Source organism: Pseudophryne corroboree, chromosome 10 (assembly GCF_028390025.1).
Source record: "Pseudophryne corroboree isolate aPseCor3 chromosome 10, aPseCor3.hap2, whole genome shotgun sequence".
NCBI classification, from domain to species: domain Eukaryota; kingdom Metazoa; phylum Chordata; class Amphibia; order Anura; family Myobatrachidae; genus Pseudophryne; species Pseudophryne corroboree.
In genome coordinates this window covers 162,003,859-162,017,358 of record NC_086453.1, presented here as the reverse complement: position 1 = coordinate 162,017,358, position 13,500 = coordinate 162,003,859, and the positions used below count along the sequence as shown (strand labels likewise).

The 13,500-nt window shown below is 46.9% G+C and overlaps 1 protein-coding gene across 4 annotated transcripts in view; it reads left to right on the top strand.

The window, feature by feature from the left end:
• Window positions 1-13,500, top strand: part of DRC12 (dynein regulatory complex subunit 12 homolog) — a 252,044-nt gene that overhangs the window by 202,525 nt on the left and 36,019 nt on the right. For 3 of the 4 annotated variants that reach the window (XM_063942907.1, XM_063942909.1, XM_063942906.1), the window contains one exon: window positions 9,951-10,081. In XM_063942907.1, coding sequence (XP_063798977.1) covers window positions 9,951-10,081 — 131 coding nt within the window. The remainder of the gene's footprint in view (window positions 1-9,950; window positions 10,082-13,500) is intronic. The other variant, XM_063942908.1, reaches the window with a different exon arrangement.

Here is a 13,500-nt window from a genome sequence, read left to right as displayed (position 1 = left end):
TTCTAAGCAGACAATTTCTCGCTGGATCAGGTTCACTATCCTGCATGCTTATTCTATGACAGGCTTGCCGTGTCCAAAATCTGTTAAGGCCCACTCTACTCGTAAGGTGGATTCTTCCTGGGCGGCTGCCCAGGGTGTCTCGGCTTTACAACTTTGCCGAGCGGCTACTTGGTCAGGGTCAAACACGTTTGCTAAGTTCTACAAGTTCGATACTTTGGCCTCTGAGTACCTAAAGTTTGGTCAGTCAGTTCTGCAGGAGCCTCTGCGCTCTCCCTCCCGTTCTGGGAGCGTTGGTACATCCCCATGGTACTAATGTGGACCCCAGCATCCGCTAGGATGTAAGAGAAAATAGGATTTTAATTACCTACCGGTATATCCTTTTCTCGTAGTCCGTAGAGGATGCTGGGCGCCCGCCCAAAGCTTCGTTATCCTGCTGTGGTTAATTCAGTACTGCTATGTTCTTGGTGTAGTACTGTTGTTACTTGGTTAAGTAATGTTATTCAGCAGTTGCTGAGTTGTCAAGCTGGTTAGCTTGGTTTGCCTTGTATGTGTGAGCTGGTGTGAATCTCACCACTATCTGTGTAAATTCCTTCTCTCGAAGTTGTCCATCTCCTCGGGCACAGTTTCTAGACTGAGTCTGGTAGGAGGGGCATAGATGGAGGAGCCAGCCCACACTATTAAACTCTTAATGTACCCATGGCTTCTAGTGGACCCATCTATACCCCATGGTACTAATGTGGACCCCAGCATCCTCTACGGACTACGAGAAAAGGATTTACCGGTAAGTCATTAAAACCCTATTTTTACATCTCCCACCCAGCACTATATAACTTTATATTCCACTCCCCACCCCCACTAGTTATAGATTCCCCTGGGGGTTACCCCCACCCCGCCCTCTTGGGCATATACCTCCACATGCAGAAAGCAGTGTGTGTCAGGGGGGATTGATGATCAGTCTCCCCTGCTGCAGTTGATCTCTGCACTCATAGATCAGCCAAATTGTGCTTGGAGAGAAAATAAGTTCCCTTCCCCGAACTGTAATCTCTGGCGCATGCACTCCCGAATGCCAGCCGCATAGCATTCTAGGGAGCAATTCCGGCAGTGACTGGGGAGCCAGAGGAGATCTGTTCATCACATGTCATCACAACAGTCAGGCAAGTGGTTAAGGGGCTTTATTATTAATTGCCTTGTTTTAGACCAAATAGTATAATTTATTATCGCCAGAATTTAAAAGGAATTATGATAATTTTCATCGCAAAAAATATTATTAGTAAAATTATTTACAAAATGTGATCAGGGATAGCAGGTTCTGATAACTTTTTGAGGCAAGATCACAGGCCAAACCCCAGATTAACTTTATTTGAAATTGACTTTTTTAAGGAAAATGACCAAATGAAGGGGCTACCTTTTCCTGTTAAAGTATTGCGTACACTGATAATACTTTTTTAACTTCATTAGTATGCCAGATACAGTGTAAAGTTGTCACAACGGTGTTTGTGTTTGGATCAGGACTAGGGGTTTTGGCTGGAACGGAGTCTGAAGCGGTTTTACAGAAACTGGGAGGCTGGATAAAATTCCTACTCATGAGCCAGGATAGGATTGACTAAACTGATCAAGATGAGACTGTACACAACTGAGGCAGGGGCAGGGCAGTCTAATATTCATCAAAGACACTGACACCAGAAGGATAGCGACAGACAGTTGTCACTGGGGTTAAACCGGAATACTGGAGTCACCAGGATTGAAACGCAATACTGGAGACACCTGGATAGAACAGGAATACTGAAGTCAATGGGATTGAACTGGAATACTGGAGACACTGAGATTGAACAGGAATACTGGAGACAACAGAATTGAACCGGAATACTGGAGCCACCAGAATTGTACTGGAATACTGGAGTCACCGGGATTGAACCAAAACACTGGAGTCACCGGGATTAAAACCGTAATACTATAGTCACCGGAATTGAACTGGAATAATGGAGTCAGCGGGATTAATCCGGAATACTAGAGTCACAGGGATTGAATTGGAATACTAGAGGCACTAAAATTGAACCGTAATACTGTAGTCAGTGGGATTTAACTGGAATACTGGAGACACTGGGATAAAACCGTAATGCTGGAGTCACCCAGATTTGAACCGGAATGCTGGAGATACTGGGCTTGAATCAGAATACTGAAGGAACCAGGACTGAACAGTAATACTGTAGTCACCGGGATTGAACTGGAATACTGGAGACATCGGTATAAAACCGGAATGCTGGAGTCACCAGGATTGAACAGGAATACTGGAGACACCGGGATAGAACCGGAATGCTGGAGTCACAGGGATTGAACCATAATTCTGAAGACCCTGAAATAGAAAATAAATTTTCTGGCGCTATTAAGAATATAATAAAAATTACTATATATCTAGATTATTTTGATAGCAGCAATTAACCCAGTCGTGTCTGTGTGAACACTGACTAAACGGAACAGCTCATAGGTCCAATTAAATGGATCTCTAGCTTCCCATATATGCAAAAGAAATTGATGTGGCTATTGCGCTGGTTTACATTACTGTTACCAAGCAATAAATTCTGGCAGAATAAAGTTGCAACACTTTAAGATGAAATAACAGTATCTTGATTTCATAATTTTTGTTTTCCACATAAAAAGTTATTTTAAACACAATAGTCACACATAAATATAAAACAAGTAAATAGAATCACATTTAGAAGTACCCAATGTTATATTCCTTTAAAAGGGGGGAAAAAACGTGTATATAGAATGCAACCACGATTTTTGTATGTATTAAAAAATGAATGAAAGTCTAATGTCCATACGTAAAAAAGAAAGAGTAACTGTCCTTATGGAAGCTTACCACAAATGGAATAGTGCTGTATATCTGATGAAAAGCGTGTAAGCACTCACTCACTCCTGTCTGGATGTGATTACCTCTCTCTCTCGTCTGAGCCGGAGGTGTTGAATTAGTGGCGCTGTTCCTCTGCTTCGTGATGGGCCCGTCACGTATTTGGTTTGTGGCAGCAGATGTTTAGCTGGTGTAGTCTCACCATAAGCAGTGCCGCTGAAATGCAGGGGTGATAATTCCCTTTGATGGTCCACGTCTCACCCCTGCATTTCAGCGGCACTGCTTATGGTGAGACTACACCGGCTAAACATCTGCTATTCCATTTGTGGTAAGCTTCCATAAGGACAGTTACTCTTTCTTTTTTACGTATGGACATTGGACTTTCATTAATTTTCTCTATCGTCCTTGTGGATGCTGGGGTTCCTGAAAGGACCATGGGGAATAGCGGCTCCGCAGGAGACAGGGCACAAAAAGTAAAGCTTTCCGATCAGGTGGTGTGCACTGGCTCCTCCCCCTATGACCCTCCTCCAGACTCCAGTTAGATTTTTGTGCCCGGCCGAGAAGGGTGCAATCTAGGTGGCTCTCCTAAAGAGCTGCTTAGAGAAAGTTTAGCTTAGGTTTTTTATTTTACAGTGAGTCCTGCTGGCAACAGGATCACTGCAACGAGGGACTTAGGGGAGAAGGAGTGAACTCACCTGCGTGCAGGATGGATTGGCTTCTTGGCTACTGGACATCAGCTCCAGAGGGACGATCACAGGTACAGCCTGGATGGTCACCGGAGCCGCGCCGCCGGCCCCCTTGCAGATGCTGAAGTAAGAAGAGGTCCAGAATCGGCGGCTGAAGACTCCTGCAGTCTTCTAAAGGTAGCGCACAGCACTGCAGCTGTGCGCCATTTTCCTCTCAGCACACTTCACACGGCAGTCACTGAGGGTGCAGGGCGCTGGGAGGGGGGCGCCCTGGGAGGCAAATGAAAACCTTTTTTGGCGAAAAATACCTCACATATAGCCCCCAGAGGCTATATGGAGATATTTAACCCCTGCCAAGATTCACTAAATAGCGGGAGACGAGCCCGCCGAAAAAGGGGCGGGGCCTATCTCCTCAGCACACAGCGCCATTTTCTCTCACAGAAAGCCTGGAGAGAAGGCTCCCAGGCTCTCCCCTGCACTGCACTACAGAAACAGGGTTAAAACAGAGAGGGGGGGCACTGATTTTGGCGATATTGAGATATATATAAAGATGCTATAAGGGAAAACACTTATATAAGGTTGTCCCTATATAATTATAGCGTTTTGGTGTGTGCTGGCAAACTCTCCCTCTGTCTCCCCAAAGGGCTAGTGTGGGTCCTGTCCTCTGTCAGAGCATTCCCGGTGTGTGTGCTGTGTGTCGGTACGTGTGTGTCGACATGTATGAGGACGATGTTGGTGAGGAGGCGGAGAAATTGCCTGTAATGGTGATGTCACTCTCTAGGGAGTCGACACCGGAATGGATGGCTTATTTAGGGAATTACGTGAGAATGTCAACACGCTGCAAGGTCGGTTGACGACGTGAGACGGCCGACAAACTATTAGTACCGGTCCAGGCGTCTCAGAAACACCGTCAGGGGCGTTAAAAACGCCCATTTACCTCAGTCGGTCGACACAGACACAGACACGGACACTGAATCCAGTGTCGACGGTGAATAAACAAACGTATTTCTCATTAGGGCCACACGTTAAGGGCAATCAAGGAGGTGTTGCATATTTCTGATACTACAAGTACCACAAAAAAGGGTATTATGTGGGAGTGAAAAAACTACCTGTAGTTTTTCCTGAATCAGATAAAATAAAATGAAGTGTGTGATGATGCGTGGGGTTACCCCGATAGCAAATATTGGCGTTATACCCTTTCCCGCCAGAAATTAGGGCGCGTTGGGAAACACCCCTTAGGGTGATAAGGCGCTCACACGCTTATCAAGTGGCGTTACCGTCTCCAGATACGGCCGCCCTCAAGGAGCCAGCTGATAGGAAGCTGGAAAGATATCCTAAAAAGTATATACACACATACGGTGGTTATACTGCGACCAGCGATCGCCATCAGCCTGGAGATGCAGTGCTGGGTTGGCTTGGTCGGATTCCCTGACTGAAAATATTTTATTCATATAGAGCATTTAATAGGATGCATTCTATATATATGTACGTGAGATGCACAGAGGGATATTTGCTCTCTGGCATCAAGATAAGTACGTTGTCCATATCACCCAGAAGATGTCATGGACACGACAGTGGTCAGGTGATACAGATCCCATACGGCACATGGAAGTATTGCCGTATAAAGGGAAGGAGTTAGTTGGGGTCGGTCCATCGGACCTGGGGACCACGGCAACAGCTGGGAAATCCAACCTTTTTACCCCAAGTTACATCTCAGCTGAAAAAGACACCGTCTTTTCAGCCTCAATCCTTCCTTTCCCATGAGGGCATGCAGGCAAAAGGCCAGTCATATCTGCCCAGACATAGAGGTAAGGGAAGTAGACTGCAGCAGGCAGCCCCTTCCCAGGAAAAGAAGCCCTCCACCGCGTCTGCCAAGTCCTCAGCATGACGCTGGGGCCATGCAAGCGGACTCAAGGTGGGGGGGTAGTCTCAAGAGTCTCAGCGCGCAGTGGGATCACTCGCAGGTTGACCCCTAGATAGTACAAGTATTATCCCAGGGGTACAGATTGGAGAGTCGAGACATCTTCTCCTCGCAGGTTTCTGAAGTCTGCTTTACCAACGGCTCCCTCCGACAGGGAGGCAGCATTGGAAACAATTCACAAGCTGTATATCCAGCAGGTGATAATCAAAGTACCCCTCCTACAACAAGGAAAAGGGTATTATTTTTCCACACTATATTGTGGTACTGACGCCAGACGGCTTGGTGAGACATAGTCTAAACTGAAATCTTTGAACACTTACATAAAAGGTTCAAATCGAGATGGAGTCACTCAGAGCAGTGATAGCGAACCGGAAAAAAGGGGACTATATGGTGTCCCTGGACATCAAGGATTACCTCCATGTCCAAATTTGCCCTTCTCAACAAGGGTACCTCTGGTTCGTGGTACAGAACTGTCAATATCAGTTTCAGACGATGCCGTTTGAATTATCCACGGCACCCCGGGCCTTTTACCAAGGTAATGGCCGAAAAGATGTTTCTTCAAAGAAAAAAGGCATCTAAATTATCCCTTACTTGGACGATATCCTGAAAAGGGCAAGTTCCAGAGAACAGTTGGAGGTCGGAAGAGCACTATCTAAAGTAGTTCTACGACAGCACGACTGGATTCTAAATATTCCAAGAATCGCAGCTGTTTTCCGACGATACGTCTGCTGTTCCTAGGAATGATTCTGGGCATAGTCCAGAAAAAGGTGTTCCTCCGGGAGGAAAAAGCCAAGGAGTTATTCGACCTAGTCAGAAACCTCCTAAAACCAGGCCAAGTATCAGTGCATCAGTGCACAGGAGTCCTGGGAAAAATGGTGGCTTCTTACGAAGCGATTTCATTCGGCAGATCTCAGGGGATTTGCTGGACGAATGGTCCGGATCGCATTTTCAGATGCATCAGCGGATAATCCTGTCTCCAAGGACAAGGGTGTCTCTTCTGTGGGGGCTGCAGAGTGCTCATCTTTTAGAGGGCAGCACACTCAGCATTCAGGACTGTGTTCTGGGGACCACGGATACCAGCCTGAGAGGCTGGGGAGTAGTCACACAGGGGAAAAAAAAAAAAAAAAAAAATTTTTTCCAAGGAAGTGTGGTCAAGTCTGGAGACTTCTCTCCACATGAATATACTGGAGCTAAGGGCAATTTACAATGCTCTGAGCCTAGGAAGACTCCTGCTTCAAAGTCAACCGGTGCTGATCCAGTAGGACATCATCATGGCGGTCGCCCACGTTATCAGACGGGGCGACACAAGAAGCAGGAGGGCAATGACAGCAAGGATTCTTCGCTGGGCGGAAAATCATGTGATAACACTGTCAGCAGTGTTCATTCCGGGAGTGGGCAACTGGGAAGATTTCCTCAGCATAAATGAATTCCACCCGGAAAAGTGGAAACTTAATCTGGAAGTTTCCACATGATTGTAAACCGTTGGGAAAGACCAAAGGTGGTTATGATGGCGTCCCACCTGAAGCGCCAGGTCAAGAGACACTCAGGCAATAGCTGGGACGTTCTGGTAACACCGTCGGTGTACCAGTCGGTGTATGTGTTCCATCCTCTGCTTTTCATACCCAATGTATTGAAAATGATAGGAAGGAGAGGAGTAAGAACTATACTCGTGGCTCCGGTTTGGCCAAGAAGGACTTGGTTCCCGGAACTTCAAGAGATACTAAGAAGGGTCTTGATTCGGCAAGAACCGTGTCTGTTCCGGGACTTACCGCAGCTGCGTTGACGCCAAGGCGGGTGAACGCCGGATCCTAAGGGAAAGAGGCATTCCGGAAGAGGTCATCCCTACCCTGGTCAGAGCCAGGAAGGAGGTGACCGCACAACATTATCACCACTTAGGTGAAAATATGTGCCAGGGTGTGAGTCCAGGAAGGCTCCACGGAAGAATTTCAACTAGGTTAATTTCTACATTTCCTGCAAACAGGAGTGTCTATGGGTCTCAAATTGGGTCCATTAAGGTTCAAATTTCGGCCTGTTGATTTTCTTCCAGAAAGAAATTGGCTTCAGTTCCTGAAGTCCAGAAGTTGTTAAGGGAGTACTGCATATACAGCCCCTTTGATGTCTCCAGTGGCACTGGGCGATCTCAACGTAGTTTTGGGATTCCTAAAAAATCACATTGGTTTAAACAACTCAAATCTGTGGATTTGATATATCTCACATGGAAAATGACCATGCTGTTGGTCCTGGCCTCGGCCAGGCGAGTGTCAGAATTGGCGGCTTTATCTCACAAAGCCATATCTGATTGTCCATTCGGACAGAGCAAAGCTGCGGACTCGTCCCCAGTTTCTCCTTAAGGTGGTGTCAGCGTTTCACCTGAACCAGCTTATTGTGGTACCTGCGGCTACTAGGGACTTGGAGGACTCCAAGTTGCTGGATGTTATCAGGGCCCTGAAAATATAGTTTCCAGGTTGGCTGGAGTCAGGAAATCTGACTTGCTGTTTATCCTGTATGCACCCAACAATGCTGGGTGCTTCTGCTTCTAAGCAGTCGATTGCTCGTGGGATTGGTAGCACAATTCAACTTGCACATTCTGTGGCAGGCCTGCCACAGTCTAAATCTGTTAAGGCCCATTCCACAAGGAAGGTGGGCTCATCTTGGGCGGCTGCCCGAGGGGTCTCGGCATTACAACTTTGCCGAGCAGCTACGTGGTCGGGGGAGAACACGTTTGTAAAATTCTACAAATTTGATACCCTGGCAAAAGAGGACCTGGAGTTCTCTCATTCGGTGCTGCAGAGTCATCCGCACTCTCCCGCCCGTTTGGGAGCTTTGGTATAATCCCCATGGTCCTTTCAGGAACCCCAGCATCCACAAGGACGATAGAGAAAATAAGAATTTACTTACCGATAATTCTATTTCTCGGAGTCCGTAGTGGATGCTGGGCGCCCATCCCAAGTGCGGATTATCTGCAATACTTGTACATAGTTATTGCTAACTAAATCGGGTTATTGTTGTTGTGAGCCATCTTTTCAGAGGCTCCGCTGTTATCATACTGTTAACTGGGTTCAGATCACAGGTTGTACAGTGTGATTGGTGTGGCTGGTATGAGTCTTACCCGGGATTCAAAATTCCTCCCTTATTGTGTACGCTCGTCCGGGCACAGTACCTAACTGGAGTCTGGAGGAGGGTCATAGGGGGAGGAGCCAGTGCACACCACCTGATCGGAAAGCTTTACTTTTTGTGCCCTGTCTCCTGCGGAGCCGCTATTCCCCATGGTCCTTTCAGGAACCCCAGCATCCACTACGGACTCCGAGAAATAGAATTATCGGTAAGTAAATTCTTATTTTTTAATACATACCAAAATCGTGGTTGTTTTCTATATACACGATTTTTTCCCCTTTTTAAAGGAATATAACATTGGGTGCTTCTAAATGTGATTCTATTTACTTGTTTTTATATTTATGTATGACTATTGTGTTTAAAATAACTTTTTATGTGGAAAACAACAATTAAAAAATCAAGATACTGATTTTTCATCTTAAAGTGTTGCATCTTTATTCAGACAGAATTTATTGCTTGGTAACAGTAATGTAAATCAGTGCAATAGCCACATCAATTTCTTTTGCAGACACTGAAATAGAACCAGAATACTGGAGCCGGGAGTGCTGAGAGATGGAAGTTGCACTTGAATCTCAAAGCAGGTTTAGGAAACTGCAGGTGCTCACTGGTTAGCATACAACTAGGCTGGGGACAACATTGCACTGGCAAGTGCTGTATGCCGGAAGGATCATTTTATGGCCCCTAATTCCCTGTGATTGGCTGTTACTGCTCTGGGAAGAATCCTGGCTCTCCATTGGTGGTACAGCAGTCAGCTGACCGGCATCAACATGGTGGCTGACGCCGGCTGGTAAAGTGAAAGTGAAGCAAAAAGGTAATGGTGTATGAGGACACATCTGTAAATACAAAATGGGGCTTCATTCCAAATGTGTTGATCCCCACTCATGCCTAGAAGAGCTGAGCCTTGAGAGCTGTCATCACCATTTTGCTATGGACCCTGACAATAGAGCATGACCCCATGTATCATAATACCTCAATGAAAATCATACTATGTGACTTTTTTGAATTGCCCTAGTCAGCATGACCCGATCCCTGTGGTAAATGGATGCAAATTTCAGTTCCACATCAGAGGTAGTGGGGCCATTGTGCCATGATTAGCCCTGAATCACACTATCAAGCCTTCACCTACAGTATTTCACTCTGGAAGTGGGCAGGATTCAGGTGATTTCAATACTCTCCTAGGTGTCAAGGAAACCTCCCTAAAATTGGGGAATGCGCAGACATTCCTGGAGAATACACTATTCTTCAGGAATGCTTGACAAAATAAAAACACTAGATAAATAGTTGATCCTTTGTTTTGGCTAGTCTTTTAGATCTAATTTCCTAGAATGAGTAGTGCATGTGTCATATTTATAATTAACCTTTTTATCCTCTCTCATAGCTAAGTCCCAGCATGCACTGCAGATGCTTACAGAGGAATCACAGCGCATAGCAAAAGAGAAAGAAGCTGAAATCACAGAGCTTAAGAAAGAGGTAGAGAACATGGGAATGGAATATGAGACTGTACTGCATGTAAGTTAGATTCTTTCTAGATTTCTTAATGTTGCTTGTGTCGTGTGTGTCCTACAGGGGCGGATTGGTATGCTGGGCCAGATTCCGTTTGGCTGGTCCGGACATCCCCTCAGTGGCCACCAGTCATCCCACATGCTGGCCACAGGCAGAGCTGCTGTGCACATGCAGCTTCAGCAGCCCCCCATAAACCTTAGCTGAGCCGGGCCGTCACCTCTGATGGCTTCACCTTCAGCCCCTTAACCTCCTGCAACCCCAGCCGCAGCTGACTGCATCACACAGCATTTCTGTGACAGTCAGTAAGTAAATTCCATAATTATATAGTCTGCCTGTTTACCACAAATAGCTGCATGTATGTGTATATATATATATATATATATATATATATATATATGATACATATATCTATTTAGCAAGTGGATGGGGGCACTCTAGATGGCTTAAATACATACTGTGGACCCTGTTGTTAACAGAAATATGTTTCGGCTACAGATATTATTTATATGTGTGTGTGTGTGTGTGTGTGTGTGTGTGTGTGTGTGTGTGTGTGCGCTGCTGTGCTCACCCCGTGGTCTACCTGTGTGTATATCACTCCTTGTGTGTGGTTATGTGCTTCCTGCTGCCATATGTGTAGTGTGTGTGCTGTATGTAGTGTGTGAACCCTGCTGCCATCCGGTGTGTAGTTTGATGTATGTAGTGTGTGTCCCCTGCTGCTGCCATATGGGAAGTGTGCTGTATTTAGTGTGTGTCCCCTGCCACCGCTATGTGTTTAGTGTGCTGTATATAATGTGTGCCTTCTGCTGCTGCCATGTGTGTAGTTTGCTGTATGTAGTGTGTGTCTTCTGCCGCCGCCATGTGTGTAGTGTGCTGTGTATAGTGTGTGCCTCTTGCTGCTGCCACGTGTGTAGTATGCTCTAAGTGTTTTTCATTCCTATGGGAGCCATTGTATTTTATTTTCTACTTATTGAGGCTAGTGGGTTTTTGTTTTATTTTCCTGTGCGGGCCAACATGTTTTTTTTTTCTTACGTCCTAGAGGATGCTGGGGTCCACATTAGTACCATAGGGGTATAGACGGGTCCACTAGGAGCCATTGGCACTTTAAGAGTTTGAGAGTGTGGGCTGGCTCCTCCCTCTATGCCCCTCTAACCAGACTCAGTTTAGGAAATGTGCCTGGAGGAGCCGGTCACAGCTAGGGAAGCTCTACAGAGCTTCTCTGGAAAAGTTTATTTGTAGAGTTTTTTATTTTACAGGGAGGCTGCCGGCAACAGCCTCCCTGCTTCGTGGGACTAAGGGGGGGGAGTAGTGTCCGCCCTGCGGGGTCTGAGCCACTATCTCCGCTGACAGGACACTGAGCTCCTAAGGGGATCGAAGTTCCCCGCCACAGGGGATCGCTCACCCCGGCAACATGTCACCACCCCCTTACAGAGCCAGAAGATCAGTGGCGAGTCAGTCACCGCCCCCCCTAGCAAGCGGGGAGCCGGTGTGAAGATGGCGCCAACAGGGTATGGAGCACAGTACTGACTGCGCTCCAGGGCTCAGCGGTACATAGTGTGGCACTGTGAGGGGCGACCTGGGCCAGCGCCTACACCCTACACTGACCTCTCTGGATCGCTGCCAGCATAATTCCTCTGGCCTGTATAATCTCCAGAAGAGCGGGAAGACAGCGCCATTAAGGGGCGGAGCTTCTCCTCAGAGCGGACCCAGCAGCGCTCAGCACCATTTTCCTGCCTGCAGACACGCTGACAGTGAAGAGCAGTCCCTCGATATCAACTCAAGCTATCTCTTACGGTACCAGGGGGTTGTAGAAAGCGGGGGAGGCTGTGTACAGGCTGTGTAACCTATTAAGGTACACAGTCAGTGCTGGTGGGGGTCTCCCTATACCTGAAAGCGCTGTGTGTGGGTTGGCTCCAATATCTGTGTCTCTCTTGCCATTCTTGGGGGTGAAACTCTGTCTAGCCTCCCCTATGTGTGTGTGGAGTGGTTAGGGGTCTCCATTTAACTATGTCCAGGGACTCTGTGTCATATGCTGCAGAGGATATGTCCTCTCAGGATGATCTCATTCCATGTAATCAGGATTGCACTGTTTTAGCGCAGATACCAGCAAGTTAACCTGAATGGTTATCCTCTATCAAATCTATGATTTCTCAGATTTCTACTAGGGTTGAACAGAATGATTCTGCAACTCAGGTTTTACAGAACTCTATGGTAGTTTGGTTCGGTTCTGTTACCTCAGGGCCCCCCTGTGTAGGTTCCCACAAACGTGCTCTTGCTCAGATTATGCAAGATGACACGGATACCGATTCTGACATAGCAGACGGTGATGGGGATGTGCTCAGGGGGGCCGCATCTCTTGCAAAAGGGGTGCAGTTGATGATAGAGGCTATTAGGGATGTGTTGAATATTGCTGATACCACACCTGAGCAGGTTGAGGAGGCTTACTTCACTGACAATAAGAAAGCCTTGCTAACCTTCCCTGCGTCCAAATAATTAAATGCTATTTTTGAAAAAGCATGGGAAAACCCGGAAAAAAAAATTCCAGATACCTAGAAGGGTTCTGGTTGCTTTTCCCTTCCCTGAGGAGGATAGGAAAAAAATGGGAAAACCCACCCATGGACGCGTCTGTATTCAGACTCTCGAAAAAGGTGGTTTTACCTGTTACAGGATCTACCGCCTTAAAGGAGCTGGCTGATCGCACAAAGCTATAGTAAAATGGTCAGGCACATTACTTGAGGATTTGGATACAATGGATAAAAGTGACGTTGAATTGTTTTTACGTAACATTCAGGATCCTGCAGGATTTATGGTGGAATCCATGAAAGACGTGGGTTCAATGGCTGCAGGAATTTCTTCCATGTCTGTCTCAGCTCGTTGAGGACTGTGGCTCCGCCAGTTGTCTGCCGACGTCGAATCCAGGAGAGGTGTGGAGACCCTACCCTACACAGGTCAGGCTCTCTTTGGGGAAGCGTTGGATGCGTGGATCTCCATGGCTACAGCGGGTAAGTCACCTTTTCTTCCCTCAGTTGCACCTGCTTACGAAGAAACCTTTTTCTTCAACTGCATCACAGTCCTTTTCGGGTTGCTAAAACAAGAAAGACCAAACCGTCCAACACCTACTTTAGAGGAGGTCGACCAAATTCCAAGAAACCTGCTGCTGCAGGTTCCCAGGAACAGAAACCTGCTTCAGGTCCTCAGCATGACGGTGGACCGCGCGGCCTGGAGGTAGGGCCGGTGGGGACGAGACTCAGACATTTCAGTCACGTCTGTGTATCGCCCGGCCTGGATCTATGGGTACAAGATATTGTGTCCCAGGGGTACCAGCTGGAATTTGAAGATATCCCTCCTCACCGGTTCTTCAAATCAGGCTTGCCAGCTTTGCCGGCAGACAGGGCTATCCTACAAGGAGCCATCCAGAAGTTGGTGGA